Source organism: Oncorhynchus clarkii, chromosome 32 (genome assembly GCF_045791955.1).
Source record: "Oncorhynchus clarkii lewisi isolate Uvic-CL-2024 chromosome 32, UVic_Ocla_1.0, whole genome shotgun sequence".
NCBI lineage: Eukaryota > Metazoa > Chordata > Actinopteri > Salmoniformes > Salmonidae > Oncorhynchus > Oncorhynchus clarkii.
In genome coordinates, this window is record NC_092178.1 from 20,715,236 (window position 1) to 20,734,651 (window position 19,416).

Below are 19,416 nucleotides of genomic sequence, written 5' to 3' on the forward strand. Positions count from 1 at the left end.
GAACTATGCTATATAATCTTCGATTTTCAAACTCATCCTGCCTCAATACCCCAGGCAAGTTCAAAGTCTGTTTGGCTTGAAAATAAATGGTTTAGTAATTGCAATGGGAGATCTGCATGGGAAAGCCCAGTCGGCAGTGGATGGGCGCAACGTGACCTGACAACAAGGAACCTCCGGGAAAACTGTCAGTCCCAAACTATGTGCAAAGGAAAGATCTTTAGGGGGTGCACGACAAACGACGCTTAAAATAAAGACTATTTTAGACACGGTTTCAGTCGTAAATATGGTCTAAACTTACTTAATATACGTTTGAAATGTATTTTTATAAATATGGTAAAAAACAAGGCCCTGGTGATATTGTTTTTAGCAATTTATTTGGTCGTAGTTTGATCGTCGCATACCTCCCGGAGATGACATCCTGTGGTTGGGAGGCGGAGACGGGACCCCCGTTGACGTCAGTTGGCCTGTCTGTTTCCTGCAATAGAAAGTGAGAGAGTGAGAAGCGACAAAAACAGACCTTTACCCTTAAGGTGTGTTACACCAGAAATCCCTGACAACTATTAAGACCTCACTTGTAAGTATATATATATATATATATATATATATATATATATATATATATATATATATATATAATGTATGAATTTAGTTTGTGGATATTTATTTGTCGTAAATGTGGTTGAAACTTTGGGCTGCATGCATGTGGAAGTGTTCTAGGGCAGTACTCTCACTGGGCGATCGTGTATGCTACAACGCCTGACGCCTGTCGGGGACGTTCTTGCTGGTTCGGCTAGTTATTTGTATTCAATGTATTCACCGTTGTGTTTCTTTTAGCTCACGCCTGTGCTTTCACGTTTGCAAAGAAGGAATGTCAAATTTTGGGATCAAACAAGTTAAGCTTTCAGAACCGTCGTTGCTTACCATAGAATCGTTGTTTTGGTGTAACGTTATACGTCTGCAGCATTCGAATGTGGGTTGTGTAATGTTGCTGTCTTGCTTGCTACTGAATGTGCCTGTCTATTGCGCCAATAGGTAAGCCTGATCTATTGCCATTTATCTGATACATTAGCCATTTTTCTGATACATAGATATTGCGCAACAGATGAGAAAGTGTTCAAAAATACTGTCGCATATTTGTTGAATTAGGGAAGTGCCGCCGTAGTGTTGCAGAGAGCGAGGGGTTTTCCCTGACTCCTCCCTCAGTTAAAGCGCGTTCATGTGTTGCTTGTGCTACAGGCATAAAATACGCTATAACCCAGTCATTGTTTTTGATTTAGACTGCATTCCCTCACAATAAGATGCGACTGTTGTGATGTAACATGTATTGTATAAAGACATTGATGCATGGCTACAAGGAAACAATGTTGTTCACCTGTTTTAGATGTGTCACTTGAAGCCACCGTTATTGGTTGGATAGATAGAGGCATTTGATTATGTCACAGGGGTTTGGCTATTCAGTGTTCATATTTCACAATGAAGGACATCATGTCCATTGTTTTTTTTTACATGTTACAGTGTTGCTGTAAATGTTGTTACAATGTTGCTGTAAAATGCTGCAAGGTGACTGGAAGGAATCCTCCTAGGTGTGTGTTGAATGAGGCGTAAATCTGTCGTCAGTGATTTAGAGAGAACATTCTTTTCGGACAGCTATAGGACTAGGCCTACTGCAACATTTACTCCGCCGCTTATTGTGGCATCCTCATCAAGCTGTCAGTTTCGGGGTGTTTCCTCAAAAAATTCTCAGCTGACACGCGCGCCGCACACGCACGTCTCGCTCTCCTCCAAATCACCAGCATCTTCTGAACTTAAGGTATTCGACCTGTCCTTCGTTCTCCCTGGGAGGCAGGTTGGAGCTTATGAACATGTTTGATTGTATGACTGTCATTGTCGTTCTTACTGGGCTCTGTGACCTGGTGCATGCGCTGTGTACATTACTGCCGATATATTTTGCGAGCTCAATGATGTCATTGCTGTAGCAGCGCACGTGTACCAGTATATGGTAAAAAAATATCATATGGCTGTAGTAACGGACTGTTATGTAACATTGGCAAACGGAACAGACTGGATGTTGGAACAAAATGTACAGTGGAAGGGATTGATCTAGGAAGATCATGCAGGAAATTATCTATAAGCATAATACAGTATATACTATGTAAAAGGTTTAGTCATTTTCAATACATTTATAGTTATGTATAGATCATGTATAGACTAGAGCAATGTATGTGAATTTCTATAGATCATGTCTATAGAAATGTATTGGGAGGGACTGAGGGAGCTCTGCTGATCATTCATTCTGCTTGTTATTTTCTTTGCCTTGGGTTTTTGAAAGGTCAAGATTTGATATAATTTAGCTTCAACATACTGCTGATGGTGTCTGCTGATGTTTTTTTTGCAGAGCTCAGATTTGCATGAAGTCTAAAATTAGTCATTTTTCATCCACTGTAAAAAGGGTATCATTAGCAGCAATACAATAAGATTAAACAGATACTATACAGCTATGGGATCAAGATGCCCTTTCAGTGTTTGCTTATGTCTGATGGTGATGCAATGATCTATGGCATGTTCACTTTTACAAGAAGATCCGGGTGATTGTAGCCCGCTGACCTCGTAAGCACCCTGGAGCGCTGACTACCCGCCAGACACAAGGCCTTATTGTTTGCGTCTTTCGTCATCTGAAACATGTGTGTCATCAAAGCGAAGGGCAGGGCAGTGTATCTGACATCAACTTGTCAATCAGTTGTGTACCAAAAAAACAGCCATCTCCTCTTGGTTTAGATCAGATTATAGGAAGCCACTCCAGGTTTATATTTATATGGAGAGAGATGCATTCACATCTCAGAGTTGGTCCAGAACTCACCTGATATCGGTAGAGGAGCACCCTGTCAGTGGTTGGATATTGGATATTATGCCATGCCATCAAACTTAGCAGGAGCCTCCCTATGGGCAACATATGTTGACAAGACGTTGATAACCGTCTTTTCAACGTATTGTGCTCACTGGGCTTTGTTTTGTGTACGTTTGGACTGGAACAAGAATGTAAGCCTTGTATGTTTGGACTGGAACAAGAATGTAAGCCTTGTACGTTTGGACTGGAACAAGAATGTAAGCCTTGTACGTTTGAACTGGAATTAGAATTTATACTGTGTACGTTTGGACTGGAATAAGAATGTAAGCCTTGTACGTTTGAACTGGAATTAGAATTTATACTGTGTACGTTTGGACTGGAATAAGAATGTAAGTCTTGTACGTTTGGACTGGAATTAGAATTTATACTGTGTACGTTTGGACTGGAATAAGAATGTAAGCCTTGTACGTTTGGACTGGAACAAGAATGTAAGCCTTGTACGTTTAAACTGGAATTAGAATTTATACTGTGTACGTTTGGACTGGAATTAGAATTTAGACAGGGACAACTGTTAAACTGACAGACGCAACAACAGCAGTGTCCTTTCTGATTCTTGTCAAGTGAGAGGACGGGAGACTGCACACAGACAGCCATAGACACACACTCACACACACTTAGTAAGAAGATAAGGGCTGCTTAGTGTTTATTGATCTATGGTGTGTTGAGCTGACACTGACCCTCTCTATGTGTGCTTTGTAGATGAACCCAGAGGGTGTTCGTGGTCCACCTGCATTAGAGAATTGACAACCTTTCAGAAGATGTGTCAGTGAAACAACCAACAAGAAAAGATGCCGCGAACCAAGCAGAACAACCCGAAGAACCTTAAAGGTGAGTCGCCAACCTGAATTGCTGCATTTTAAATGTCTGTGTGTGTAGGCCTATGTCATGTCATGCTACTGTGTGCTGTGTTGTTACATTTTTGGAGGGCATGTAATGTGTATGTTTTTATTGATTTTATCAAACTCAGGACTCCCTGTAAATTGTTACTAAGTGTACTATCCTGGGTAAACAAATGAAAGGTCTTTAAAAAAACAAAGGTCATCTTAGTTCAGACTTTAATTTAATATTCAAAGGCGAGAGATGGAGGGAGAAATAGATAGAAGGGATCACTGAGCCATCTGTCCTCCCACAGTCCCCTAGTCCCTTACAGACTTCTGTCCGCACTTGCCCCCTACCCACTTCTCTGTCCACACTTGCTGACCAAATGTCTATAGAATCTGCTGAGCTGTGGTTGTCCACTTTCCTTTTGTGATTTTTTTTCATTTTGTCTTTTGTTACACAATTGTCTTCACTATTAGTGCTTAGTTTTCCAATCTGTGTGTGCTGTGGAACCTATAGGAAACAACTAGAATCAATTGTGTCGTTCTATGGTGGAACCTCCCTTTATGTCGTTGGAGTCCATATGTTAGTGTGTAGGCTATAACGGCTTATGTTTACAAGTGCATGACTGTTAATCAAGAACAGAGCTTTTCTTCGACTTTATCATTTGCCTTTGATAGGCTAATTATCGAACAATTATGCGTTATCGCAGAGGCGAAGTGTATGTCAGAACCTAAGGCATGTACACTAGTAATGGATTTATTTAGATGTTTGTGTGTGTTTCTATGTGTGTTGCATGCAAAGTCCATAAGAATAAAATGAGAAAGAAACGTACTTTGCCAATCTCGGCAAGCAGCGACCAGTATTTGAATGTTTATTTATTATAACACCCCCCCCACCCACACCCACAAATGTAATGCTTTGCGCTTACTTGGCCAAACAACGTAAATAATTTAGTTTTATAACAGCAGATTGCCTAAAGGAGGAGTGTGGGATAGTACATTTCCCCAGCCACATTAGGCCAGTTACTGTTTTAGAGCGAGTGGAAACGCCCAGTTTTATTAGTAGCAGGGCTAGGCAGAGGTAATGTAAATGTCATGTAATGTGGGTATATCCATGCCAACTGTCCATATGTGGTCTAAAGGGTGGGGTTTGGGCAACATGGGATCAATCAATGTGAATGAGCAAATTAAAAAGAAGAAATGTCTGTCACCTAAAGGCAAGACCTAATTAATTAAGGAATGGAAGGAAGATTGATATTTCCTCCATTGTTTCCTCTGGCAAAGTATGGATTTTGTTTTGTTACACATGCAAATACTGCAGTGAACAAGGATGTCCTGTCCCATTCTCTCTGATGCATTCCTCTGTTCCTCTTACCCCATAGTCCCCTCTCATACAGAGTAGGACCTGAATTTGATCACCCGGTTGCAGGAGAAATTTCCACTTTGAAATTTCTGACTTGATTTTCCCTTACAAAAAATGTTTCAACCCCTACAAAAATACCCAGGAATTTTTATCCATATAATAATCCGCATTTCCTGATGCTGCAGGATTATTTTCCTGCTGTACAAAACTGGCTCAAATTAAGATCCAACATCTGTAGTCTCGCTCTCTTTTGCCATCTGAAGTTACTCAGTGTAGTTTCAATAGGAGCTCAAGGAAATGAGATGATCAGATATATTAAAAAGAATAGTTATTACTTGGTGCCTGTAGATGTAAATCCATCATTACAAATAGTATAAGAGTATTTTACAGCTTCTGGTACTTTATATTGAATAGACATGGGGTCGTTTACAGCTTCTGTATTGTGGCTTTTGACCTTTGACCTGTTTCATCACCTCTCCCCCTCTGTGCTCAGGGGTTAATTAGTCAGACAGGAAATGCTATGCTGCTTAGTGCGTGGCGTGGCATGCTATCACAGGCAAACTCACATTCTGCTGAAGTGAGAGTCATACCACTTAGATCCTTGTAACGTTCTTCTTGGGAACCCCACACCCCCTCCTCCCATTCCATAAAAAAAAAAATTGTGTGTGATTATGAAGGCATAAGTTTCAAGTTTTAATGTCACATGCACCAGGACAGTGAAATGCCTTTCTTGCAAGCTCTAACCCCAACGATGCAGTAATCAATAACAATGTAATACTGAAAATAACAAAGTAGAACCAAAACACAAAATATATAAAAATAAGAAGAACACAATAAAATAAGTAAGCATACTATATACAGTGTCAATTCCAGTACCATATTAACAATGTGCAGGCATACTGGATCGATAGACGTAGCTATGTATAAGGTAAGTAAGGTGTAAGGTGACTAGGCATCAGAATATATGATAAACAAAGTAGCAGAAGCGTATATGATGATTGTATGTGAGTGGGTGATATAAATGTCCTGGATGTCAGGGAGCTCGGCCCCAGTGATATACTGGGCTGTCCACACCACCCTCTGTAGCACCATGCGATTGGGAGCAGTGTTATTGCCATACCAAGCAGTGATGCAGCCAGTCAAGATGCTCTCAATGGTACAGCTGTAAAACATTTTGAGGATTTGAGGGCCCATGCCAAACCTTTTCAACCTCCTGAGGGGGAAGAGGCACTGTTGTGCCTCATTCACAATTGTGCGGTGTGTGTGGACCATTTAGTGATTTGGACACAGAGGAACTTGAAGCTCTCGACCCGCTCCACTGTTGAGGGAGATCTATGGATCTGTTGGGATCGTCTATGGATCTGTTGGGGCGGTATGCAAATCAATGGGCCCGCGACCTTGCGGATATTGACCTGATTAAAGACTTTACTCACATCGGCCTCGGTGAGTGAGATCACCCAATCTTCTGGGTCGGTGGCAACCCTCACACCTTGCACAATGTTGTTATTGTCAAAGCATGCATACAATGCATTGAGTTCATCTGGTAGAGAGGTATTTTTGGGCAGATCGAGGCTGGGTCTTCCTTTGTATTCCGTAATGAAGCCTTTGTAATATGAAGCCTTTGTAATATCATTACACATTATTCCTATATTGTCCTTTTGCTCGTTTGATGACTCTGCGGTGGTCATTTCAGCATTTCTTGTACTTTTTCTATTCTCAGCCGTAGCCTCGGTTGTCTGCGATAGCCCTGTGTGGGGTAGCCCTATCTAACCTCAGTGTTAATCCATGGCTTTTGATTGGGGAAGCAGCAAAATGTAACTGTCGCCGAAGCATTTCCTAATGAAGCTGGTGATGGAGGTGGTTAGCTCGTCAATGTTATCGGCAGAGTCTCGAAACATATTCCAATCAGCGCCAGCAAAGCAGTCCTGTAGCATAATCTCTGATTCTGGAGACCATTTCTCAACGAAGTGAGTCACGGGTAATTCGTGTTTCAGCTTCTGCTTGTAAACAGGAAGCAGGAATACGGAGTCATGATCTGATTTTACGAATGGCAAACGAGGGAGAGCCTTGTATACTTGCTTGTGGGTTAAACAGTGGTCTAGGACTTTATCGCCCCAAGTGGTGAGGGAGATGTGTTGATGGAAGTTGTGCATCACGTGTCTTAATGAATTAAAATCGCCGGCAAGAAGGATGTTTTCCTGCTTGGTTATAGCCTCGTACATTTCGTTAAGTCCCAGCTTGTTATTTTTCTTGTCCTGAGGGGATATACAACAGTCACGATAACAGCTAAAAACTCTCTCGGGAGGTAAAAGGGTTGGCATTTGACCATCATTTATTCCAAAATGGGTGAACAATGGGTCGACACTTCCACCATGCTCGAGACAGCACACCAGTTGTTGTTGATGAAGCGGCAACCCCCTCCCCCCTTGATTTCCCAGAATCCACTGTCCTGTCGGCACGGTGAATGGAGAATCCATCAACTTGGATAGCCAACTTGTCCGAGAGCCATGTTTCAGAACAGCAGAGAATATTGCAGTTGCGAGACTCCCGTTGGTAGCAAATCCGCGATCGGAGGTCATCCATCTTATTATCAAGTGACTGTACATTGGCCAGTAGAATGGAGGGAAGAGGTGGCTGGGTTTCCCTTCACCTTAATCTTGCCAGGATCCCCCTTCTCTTGCCTCTGTAACGTTGGCGTTTTCTTATGGGTAACCCGGAAATTCGGTCAGAATTACAGAAAGAGCCCAGGGCAGATAATCCGGAATTGAGGGAAGTAAGTAGTTCTATCCTAGGGATGTAGTGTACTTGCCTATTAATGTTTTGTAATATGTAATGTTTTGTGTGGACCCCAGGAAGAGTAGCTGCTTCTTTAGCAGTAGCTAATGGGGATCCTAATAAAATACTAAAATACTCCCCAAACTGACTCTTGCCATCACATGATAATGCTCAGACCTCAAGGCAACGTTACTGTATGTAGCCTGACAGAATTTTTTATTTTTTTAATTGAACCTTTATTTAACTAGGCAAGTCAGTTAAGAACAAATTCTTATTTTCAATGACGGCCTAGGAACTGTGGGTTAACTGCCTGTTCAGGGGCAGAACGACAGATTTGTACCTTGTCAGCTCGGGGATTTGAACTTGCAACCTTTCGGTTACAATGACGGACTACCAAAAGGCAAAAGGCCTCCTGCGGGGAAGGGGTTGGGATTAAAAATAAATGAAGTAAAAATGTAGGACAAAATGCACATCACGAAAGAGAGACAACACTACATAAAGAGAGACCTAAGACAACAACACAGCATGGCAGCAACACAACATCAAATCAAAATCAAATGTATTTATATAGCCCTTCGTACATCAGCTGATATCTCAAAGTGCTGTACAGAAACCCTGCCTAAAACCCCAAACAGCAAGCAATGCAGGTGTAGAAGCACGGTGGCTAGGAAAAACTCCCTAGAAAGGCCAAAACCTAGGAAGAAACCTAGAGAGGAACCAGGCTATGTGGGGTGGCCAGTCCTCTTCTGGCTGTGCCGGGTGGAGATTATAACAGAACATGGCCAAGATGTTCAAATGTTCATAAATGACCAGCATGGTCAAATAATAATAAGGCAGAACAGTTGAAACTGGAGCAGCAGCACGGCCAGGTGGACTGGGGACAACAAGGAGTCATCATGTCAGGTAGTCCTGAGGCATGGTCCTAGGGCTCAGGTCCTCTGAGAGAGAGAAAGAAAGAGAGAATTAGAGAGAGCACACTTAAATTCACACAGGACACAGAATAGGACAGGAGAAGTACTCCAGATATAACAAACTGACCCTAGCCCCCCGACACAAACTACTGCAGCATAAATACTGGAGGCTGAGACATGACAACAACATGGTAGAGACACAACATGGCAGCAGCACAACATGGTAGCAGCACAACATGGTAGCAGCACAAAACAGGGTACAAACATTATCGGTCACAGACAACAGCACAAAGGGCAAGAAGGTAGAGACAACAATACATCACGCAAAGCACCCACAACTGTCAGTAAGAGTGTCCATGATTGAGTCTTTGAATGAAGAAATTGAGAAAACTGTCCAGTTTGAGTGTTTGTTGCCGCTCGTTCCAGTCGCTAGCTGCAGCGAACTGAAAAGACAAGCGACCCAGGGATGTGTGTGCTTTGGGAACCTTTAACAGAATGTGACTGGCAGAACGGGTGTTATATGTGGAGGATGAGGGCTGCAGTAGATATCTCAGGTGGGGGGAGTGAGGCCTAAGAGGGTTTTATAAATAAGCGTCAACCAGTGGGTTTTGCGACAGGTATACAGAGATTACCAATTTACAGAAGAGCATAGAGTGCAGCGACGAGCACCCTTAACTGCCGATCTATAAATTATGTCTCCGTAATCTAGCATGGGTAAGATTGTCATCTGAATCAGGGTTAGTTTGGCAGCTGGGGTGAAAGAGGACCAATTTACGATATATCTAGACTTGGTTTCCTCTAACTTTAGCTTGCATCTTTGATATGTGCTAAGAGAAGGACAGTGTACCGTCTAGCCATACTCCCAAGTACGTGTACGTGGTGACTACCTCAAGCTCTAAAACCTCAGAGGTAGTAATCACACCTGTGGGGAGAGGGGCATTCTTCTTATCAAACCACATTACCTTTGTTTTGGAGATGTTCAGAACAAGGTTAAGGGCAGAAAAAGCTTATTGGACACCAATAAAGTCTTGTTTTAGATCGTTTAACACAAAATCTGAGGAGGGGCCAGCTGACTATAAGATTGTATCATATGCATATACATGGATGAGAGAGTTTCCCACTGCTTGAGCTATGTTGTTGATGTAAATTGAGAAGAGCGTGGGGCCTAGGATCGAGCCTTTGGGGTACACCCTTGGTGACAGGCAGTGGCTGAGACAGCAGATGTTCTGACTTTATACACTGCACACTGTGAGAAAGGTAGTTAGCAAACCAGGCCAAAGACCCCTCAGAGACACCAATACTACTTACCTGGCACACAAGAATGGAATGGTCTACCATATCTAACGCTTTGGCCAAGTCAATAAAATAGCAGCACAACATTGCTTAGAATCAAGGGCAATGGTGACATCATTGAGGACCTTTAAGTTTGCAGTGACACATCCATAACCTGAGCGGAAACCAGATTGCATACCAGAGAGAATACTATAGACATCAAGAAAGACAGTCAGTTGATTATTGACAAGTTTTTCCAACACTTTTGATAAACAGGGCAAAATAGAAATAGGCCTATAACAGTTAGGATCAGCTTGATCTCACCCTTTAAATAAAGGACAAACCGTGGCTGCCTTCCAAGCAATGGGAACCTCCCCGGAGAGGAGAGCCAGGTTAAAAAGGTCAGAGATGGTCTTGGTGATTATAGGGGTAGCAACCTTAAAGAAAACCCAGATACGTTTAAGGAGCTTCTTTAGCACCTCGGACTCAGTGACCGCCTGCAGGGAGAAACTTTGTAGCGGGGCAGGGGAAAAAGAGAGGAGCATTGGAGATAGGGGATTTAGAAGGGGTGGGAGATGAAATGGAAATGTTGGATGGGCAACGAGGCATGGCTGAGTCAAATAGGAATCCTGACTTAATGAAGTTGTGATTTTTAAAGAGCTTTAAAAAGCTCAGCCATCAGTAATAACCACATCGTCAACTTTAAGGGACATGGGCAGCTGTGAGGAGGAAGGTTTATTCTCCAGGTCTTGAACTGTTTTCCAGAACTTCTTGGGGTTAGACCAACAGAGAGAGAACTGCTCCTTAAAGTAACTAACTTTGGCCTTCCGGATAGCCTGAGTGCACTTACTGTATTTCTCATTTACCTGAACGAGAGCCAGTCAGCCTGAGTATGTGTGTACCGAGCTGTTCACCAAATGCAATTCTTTAGGTGTAGTAACTCCCAGTCGAACCAGAGGCTGAACCTGTTTTTAATTGTCATTTTCATTATGGGGGCATGTTTGTTAACAATATCACTTGAAATGTCAAAAACAAAGGTTCAAGCATCTATGACAGAGGGGATCAAGCTGATTCTATACCAATATACAGAGGCCAGGTCATGAAGGAAGGCTTGCTCATTAAAGTCTTTTAGCAAGCGTCTATGACAAATCAGGACAGGTCGTTTCCTTGAGCAGCCATTACGAACACAGGCTGTTAAACAGTCATCTTTATGGTCATAACAGAAAACACCAGACTGATACCTATCAGGATTATTTGTGAGGATAACATAGAGGAGAGTGGTCTTTTCTGGGTATTTGGAGTCATACCTTGAGGGATTGGTAATAATCTGAGAAAGATTTAGGGAGTCCCATTGCTTTAGGACTTGGTCAGGTGGTTTAAGCATGTCCCAGTTTAGGTCACCTAGCAGGAGAAATTCAGACTTAGTGTAATGGGCCAGGAGAGAGCTTTTGGCAGGTAGGGTACAGGCCGGTGCTGATGGAGGACGATAACACCCAGCAACAATCAACAAAGAGCTATTTGAAAGTTTAATGCTTAAAACCAGCAAATCAAATTGCATTGATAAGATGGCTAGTAAAGTTATTTTTAGTCTAATAAAATGAGTTAAATAAATATGAGAAAAAATATCGAACTCCAGGAAAAAAAAACTGGCTTTGCCATCTTGGCCATTGTGGAGAGGTTAGAGTCTGTTTGATTGAGTGTGTGGACAGGTGTCTTTTATACAGGTAACGAGTTCAAACAGGTGCAGTTAATACAGAGTGGAGAACAGGAGGGCTTCTTAAAGAAAAACTAACAGGTCTGTGAGAGCCGGAATTCTTACTCGTTGGTAGGTGATCAAATACTTATGTCATGCAATAAAATGCAAATTAATTACTTACAAATCATACAATATGATTTTCTGGATTTTTGTTTTAGATTCCGTCTCTCACAGTTGAAGTGTACCTATGATAAAATTACAGGCCTCTACATGCTTTGTAAGTAGGAAACACAGCCGATTTTGCAGGTTATCAAATACTTGTTCTCCCCACTGTACTCAGTGCCTCTTTGCTTGACATCATGGGAAAATCGAAAGAAATCAGCCAAGACCTCAGAAAAAAAAGATAGACCTCCACAAGTCTGATTCATCCTTGGGAGCAATACCCAAACACCTGAAGGTACCACGTTCATCTGTACAAACAATAGTACGCAAGAATAAACACCATGCTCCAAAACCACCATGAAAAAGCCAGACTACGGTTTGCAACTGCACATGGGGACAAAGATCGTACTTTTTGAAGAAATGTCCTCTGGTCTGATGAAACAAAAATAGAACTGTTTGGCCATAATGAACATCGTTATGTTTGCAGGAAAAAGGGGGAGGCTTGCAAGCCGAAGAACACCATCCCAACCGTGAAGCACAGGGGTGGCAGCATCATGTTGTGGGGGTAATTTGCAGCAGGAGGGACTGGTGCACTTCACAAAATAGATGGCATCATGAGGATGGAAGATTATGTGAATATATTGAAGCAACATCTCAAAACGTCAGTCAGGAAGTTAATGCTTGGTCGCAAATGGGTCTTCCAAATGGACAATGACCCCAAGCATACTTCCAAGTTGTGGCAAAACATCTTAAGGACAACAAAGTCAAGGTATTGGAGTCGCCATCACAAAGCCCTGACCTCAATTCTATAGAACATTTGTTGGCAGAACTGAAAAAGCATGTGCGAGCAAGGAGGCCTATAAACCTGACTCAATTACACCAGCTCTGTCAGGAGGATTGGGCTAACATTTACCCAACTTATTGTGGGACGCTTGTGGAAGGCTATCTGAAACGTTTGACCCAAGTGAAACAATTTAAAGGCAATGCTACGAAATACTAATTGAGTGTATGTAAACTTCTGACCCACTGGGAATGTGATGAAAGAAATACAAGCTGAAATAAATAATTATCTCTACTGTTATTCTGACCTTTCACATTCTTAAAATATAGTGGTGATCCTAACTGACCTAAGACGGGGAATTTCCTCCAGGATTAAATGTCAGGAATTGTGAAATACTGAGTTTAAATGTATTTGGCTATGGTGTATGTAAACTTCTGACTTCAACTGTATATATTTTTGAAAATATTAAAAATCAGTGTTTAAGGCCAAAGTTCCCTCCATTTTCTTTTTGGCTTGAAGCTTTGTACTGACTACTGGTACCATGATTACCAACAATCATGTCAGTGAGGGAACCACCCTTGTGTGTATTTGTCTGTGTGTCACCATGTATTCTCTTTAGGTTCTCACATTGGTCCTGTCAAGAGATACACAAGAGTCTTTGTTTTATTGACTCTCAACCCAGCTGTATGGGCAGGGTGCAAACAGGTGAAGTTAAAACAGGGTGAAGCTCCGATGTGTGTGATGTCAACATGACAGGAATGCTGTGACGCAGTTTGCGGGTAGCAAAGCAGGAAGTCAGGAACTCCGGACCCCCATCCAGGTCTTCTGTTTATTTCAAACAGCTGGTTTCCAACAACTTTGGCTTGGCAGGCGCCAGGTCACAACAGTAGTTCCCCTTGGTCTAGCCTGCCACTTCCCCCGTCACTGACTGACAGATTCACACTCTATGGCCATCATACATACATTCACCATTGACACACATCTTCTTGGGATCTGCTTTTTTTTCTTGATTAAAAATGCAAAATATTTGCTGAAAATGTAATTATTCTCCTTACCAAGTGTCCATGTTCTTGGATTTTTTCTTGTGTTGGATTATGTATGTCAGTAGTCTTGTAAAATTTATGATGTGTAGACTGGTACTGTTCAGTTTATGTTGTGTTTGGTCGATGTTGACTTGCAGTAGCATAGCACCTCAGCTCACCCCCTAGCTACCCTCACCTCATATTCCTTTTTATTGTGCCCCTGAAAATGCCCAGTCTTGTTAACCACACCAGTTTTTATTATAGCACCGAGCTTGCATTCCTCCTGTCTTATAAAAAGTTTAATCTCACCAAGGCTCAGTATGTCTGGACCCCTGCTTTAGCAAACAAAACACTGTCTGCAAAATGGTGAACAATTGCTATGCAGGGGTCCACACTTTTAACAAGGTTTTACATTTGACCCCTTTAGAGGGAAAAATACATTCCATCTCTGCAAACTGTATAGGCTATTGCATTAACTGGGTAATAGCTTAGGTTGATATAGTGTGTGCTCTGTGTGTGTGTATAACGGCTCTGTTAGCCAGTTGAATATTTCACAAATACGGTAGTTTCTGACCATACCAACATCACTCTGTCTGTGTCCCAATAAGCACCCTATTCCCTATATATTACTTTACCCTATGGGCCCTGGTTGAAAGTAGTGCACTACATAGTATAGAGAATAGGATGCAATTCGGGATATAGTCTGTTAATGATCAACCCATGGATCTGCAATCAATGACTTCATTGCTGCCAGTGGTTACTGGTTAGGTATTTGGTATTTTGGGGTCAGAGTCCCTGGTCTAACTCACAGTAAACTAGAGATATGGGAGACACGCACACTCATTCTCACTTGTTTGTGGTTTCAAGACTACAATAATGTGTTTTTTTCTTCCTGCTTGGTGCGTGTATTTACTGTATTTATTTAGGCTAGTCACTTGTCTTTTTATGGTTTCAAGGACACAGATTTTTTTCTTTCTGTAATGCATTTGCTGTAGTTAAGCCTATTTATTTATTTACAGGATTTTATTTCGTTAAACAAAACTAACACACTCAGAAGGGGGAAGGGTAACATGATATCCTGTCTCTATTTGGTCAAGAGGTTAAAGAGCGACTGCCTTTAAAAAGCAATGAATCCCTTTGAAAACGTCCTATGTGGTATTGATTTGTCAGAAACAGCTATTCTAGTGTCAAAATTTAGTACAAAGTGTAAATACGATAATTTTGGTCATAAAGTCAGTCTTGTCGAAAACGGGTAAATGTCACATCCATGTGTCACAACGGGTTTTGATTTGACTGTTCATTTACCCACTAACATGAGGTGGACAGCTGCGGTAATTGCTCTCTATCCAATAGCAGTCTGTTTACATAAGACAACCCGTCACACATTTTTTTTACTTGAGAAATGCTGCACCACACACCTTAATTGAAAAATTGCACAACTAATGCATCTTGAGTTATCTTAGACTAATTATTGCGATTTTTCAGGAAGTGAAATAGGCTTCTGCGTCTACAGTGTCTCATGGGGGACAAACATCATTAACCAAACGCGGAATCGGTCAGGAAACACCTCCAAGACTGAAGTCTAGTTTTTCGAATGAGCAACAGAAAACACATGTGCCAATCAGTGTGTTCAGTGGCTCTTTAAGAGTGCTCTGTGCTGCTGGTCTGGCTCCTCTCCTCTGTTAGCTCTGCCCTACCAGGCCTCTGCTGACTGCTCCCCTGCCCTGTCCTGATGCCCAGTGAACCCCTCTGAATTCCCAGCTCAGGGCCACCGGAGGGTCAGGGTCTGAAAAGTCACTATGGGCCCAGGTCAAAAGTAGTGCACTATAAAGGGAATAGGGTGCCATTTGTGACGCAGTCTGGGAGATTCCCTGTCCCTCCATACTTAGGTCCTCCTCTCAGGAGAGGACCCCCATCCTGTAAGCAGTTAGGTCAGCTTAGTAAGCACTTTACCCAGGGCTGGATTAGAGCCTGGATTGGACACTATATGCTTGACACCAGATTCTTAATATGCTAAGTAAATAGCCCAACAAGCATGCTCTATATTACTGGCCAGGTCTCTCTTGTAAAATAAGTCTCATGACCTCAATGAGACATCCTGGATAAATAAAGGTGAAATCAATCAAACGATATGTTGTATAGCATAGTGTCTGTCTGTCTACTGTACTTTGAGTTTAGCTCAGCTAGAGTCAATGGTGCGTTGAAAGAGCTAACACCCTGACTCCTGGCATGGATTTCTACACGTTGTGTCATGCTTAGGAAGCCAAACCAGTCCCTCTGTACTGTACCTCCTCCTTCAAATGAATGTGTTAGAAACCAGCAAGATTCACACAAAGGGAACTTCTGCCCCAGAGGCAGGAAGGACCCAGGGTTTTAGCAACAGTAACTAGTACAACAGACAGGCTGGGACGGGTTCACGGACGTCTGTTTAACTTAGTGTTGACCTCTGAGAACGGGAGAAGCCTTTCACTTTGAGAGGAAAGAGGAAGGGAGGGAGGTGAGAAAGACAGGGAGGGGACAAGGGAGACAAAATATAATTTTTATTGTCACATTTTGTGTGAATGAAATTGAATACGTTGAAAAAACACACACCGGCTGTTCACTCTGTCATCTGTAATATGGGTTAAATTCTAAGCCATCTCCTTTACAAGAGGGAAAAGGCAGTGTGTTTTACTGCTCACTGTGTTTTCACTTCAACTGGAAGCTACCAAAGAGACCATAGCCAATGTGATAGATTTATATTCAACAACGGAAAAGTAGACCTATGATTTCCAATATGTAGTTTAGCTGTAACTCTTGACAACATTAGAATACTTTTTTTTCCCACCATTTGGTAGGGATTCAAACCATCAGGGGTGTCTCTCCAGTCTCCAAGAGCAGCTTGGGGGGTGTTTTCTCTCTAAAGAGATGGGAGTTCAATGACAAATCACCTAGCCTAGAGGAGAGGGCAGGGCAGGTCTGCTCTGATGACCTCTCCATTACCGGCAAACATATGTTCTTGAGGAAGCACTTAACCAATGGCCAATTTCCAACAATCTCAGATGGCAGCAGTCCATTCAGGTAATTAGATCTTTTTGGATGTGAATTTCCAATGAAATAGGCCAGAACTCGTTGATAGCTACTTGGATAGGAACCCAACCCACGACTTGACTCTCAGGCCCTCGAGCTACGGTTGAGTTAACTTCGTACTAGTTCATTTTTTAGGCTGTGGGATTGGAACGCTTGTGTTGTTTTCTTGTTCTCAGTTTTATATTTTCTCTCTCTCTCTCTCACTGTTTGAGGCCTGCTTTCTTTTATTCCTCCCACCTCCTCTCAAACCATGCGCTCTTTTCAGACAGTTTCGGTTTGAATGTCTGTCAAAAACACTGCCTGTTTATCAGGCACTATATGGTGACTAATACCAGTGCTCACACCACCCACATGTCTGCGCAGAGAAGGCCCTGTGTGTGTCTAGTGTGTGTTGCCTGCGTCCTACTGTGAAGGCAGTGAAACATTTTATTCCTGTTCAGTCCTTCCAGTACTTCTCAGAATGTGCCAGACCCTTTAAAATGGAACTCAAGACATTTTATTAATTGATTGTCAACTGTATAATTTACTTGTCAGAGTTGAGACATCCTATTTTGATGTTAAATCCATTTGAACTCGATCACCTTTTGACAGCACCTTTTTGGATTTGAACGAAACCTTCAATACATACTAGTGATGCACCGATATGTCATTTTTGGCCGATACCTGATATTTTCCTTGCCAAAAAAACGATACCGATAACCAATATCATTTTTTTCCCCAGCTTTTTAAGCATTCTAGTACAGTTAAATAGTTAACACACACATGAATTCAGCGGTCTAAGGCACTGCATCTCATTGCAAGAGGCGTCACTACAGTCTGTATCACATCCGGCCGTGATTGGGAGTCCCATTGGGCGGTGCACAATTGGCCCGGCGTCGTCCGGGCCGTCATTGTAAATAAGAACGTGTTCTTAACTGACATGCCTAGTTATATAAAGGTTACACACACACACACACACACACACACACACACACACACACACACACACACACACACACACACACACACACACACACACACACACACACACACACACACACACAGAGAGACCAAAAATGTATTTTGTTGGCATTTACGCATGTCCCCATAATCAAAACCTATTTCTTTTACTTACTTGCTGTGCTGTTTCATTGTTCATTTGTTCAGTCGTTTCATTCTCAACCAGGGTTTTTATGGAACGGCGTTTGGGTCTTTGCATGTCAAAAAAGATTATTTGACGTGTCAAATAACCTTGTTGACCAATCAGGACATGAATATGACTGCACATCACATAATTAAACGCGTTCATACATTTTTTATGTAGTTATTACACACTGATTACACTATCACTCGTATCTCATATGTCACAACGATTCATCACCACATGATGCTGGTAAAGTTGACTCGCGCACCTACAGTGCTGGTCACAAAATAAAGCTAGCTAGCTCATGGATGCAAACAATGTTCTTCCCCAAAAACATAGCAAAACGACAATCTGATTCAGTACCTCCAGTTAGCTAGCTAACTATATAGCTAGGTGTCATCATCTAAAATAACCCTAATTTATGAGACAGTTTTTATTTGATTAAATGGTGGTCGGACTCATCTATGTGAAGCTAGCCACAATAAGGTTTAGCCACAATAGTGGACTTTGCGGTTAGCCTTCAAAATAAAAGTATGGCATAATTCTACTATTTGCATTCATTTGCATCACTGTCAATGACGTAATTTAACTTTAAATGCAAACCGCAAATTCCACGATTGTGCCTAATCCTTATTGTGGCTAGTTTCACAACACAAACCCGGTCCTGTTTGAGCCTTACTAAATCAAATCAAATTTATTTGTCACATACACATGGTTAGCAGATGTTAATGCGAGTGTAGCGAAATGCTTGTGCTTCTAGTTCCGACAATGCAGTAATAACTAACGAGTAATCTAACCTAACAATTCCAAAACTACTACCTTATACACACAAGTGTAAAGGGTTAAAGAATATGTACATAAAGATATATGAATGAGTGATGGTACAGGACGGCATAGGCAAGATGCAGTAGATGGTATCAAGTACAGTATATACATATGAGATGAATAATGTAGGGTATGTAAACATTATATTAAGTAGCATTGTTTAAAGTGGCTAGTGATATATTTTACATCAATTTCAATCAATTCCCATTATTAAAATGGCTGGAGTTGAGTCAGTGTGTTGGCAGCAGCCACTCAATGTTAGTGGTGGCTGTTTAACAGTCTGATGGCCTTGAGATAGAAGCTGTTTTTCAGTCTCTGCACCTCTGCACCTGTACTGACATGCACTGACCTCACCTTCTGGATAATAGCGGGGTGAACAGGCAGTGGCTCGGGTGGTTGTTGTCCTTGATGATCTTTATGGCCTTCCTGTGACATTGGGTGGTGTAGGTGTCCTGGAGGGTAGGTAGTTTGCCCCCAGTGATGCGTTGTGCAGACCTCACTACCCTCTGGAGAGCCTTACGGTTGGGCGGAGCAGTTGCCGTACCAGGCGGTGATACAGCCCGACAGGACGCTCTCGATTGTGCATCTGTAGAAGTTTGTGAGTGCTTTTGATGACAAGCCGAATTTCTTCAGCCTCCGGAAGTTGAAGAGGCGCTGCTGCGCCTTCTTCACGACGCTGTCTGTGTGGGTG

The 19,416-nt window shown here is 42.1% G+C and overlaps 1 protein-coding gene across 4 annotated transcripts in view; it reads left to right on the forward strand.

The window, feature by feature from the left end:
• The first annotated feature begins 477 nt into the window (after window positions 1–477).
• LOC139391650 (HIVEP zinc finger 1) overlaps window positions 478–19,416 on the forward strand; it is an 86,186-nt gene continuing 67,247 nt past the window's right edge. For 2 of the 4 annotated variants that reach the window (XM_071139044.1, XM_071139047.1), the window contains exons 1-2: window positions 478–574; window positions 3,605–3,733. In XM_071139044.1, the coding sequence (XP_070995145.1) occupies window positions 3,694–3,733 (40 nt within the window). In that variant the 5' untranslated portion in view covers window positions 478–574; window positions 3,605–3,693. Of the gene's footprint in view, window positions 575–732; window positions 1,033–3,604; window positions 3,734–19,416 lie in introns of those variants that run through there. The other 2 variants (XM_071139046.1, XM_071139045.1) reach the window with 2 other exon arrangements.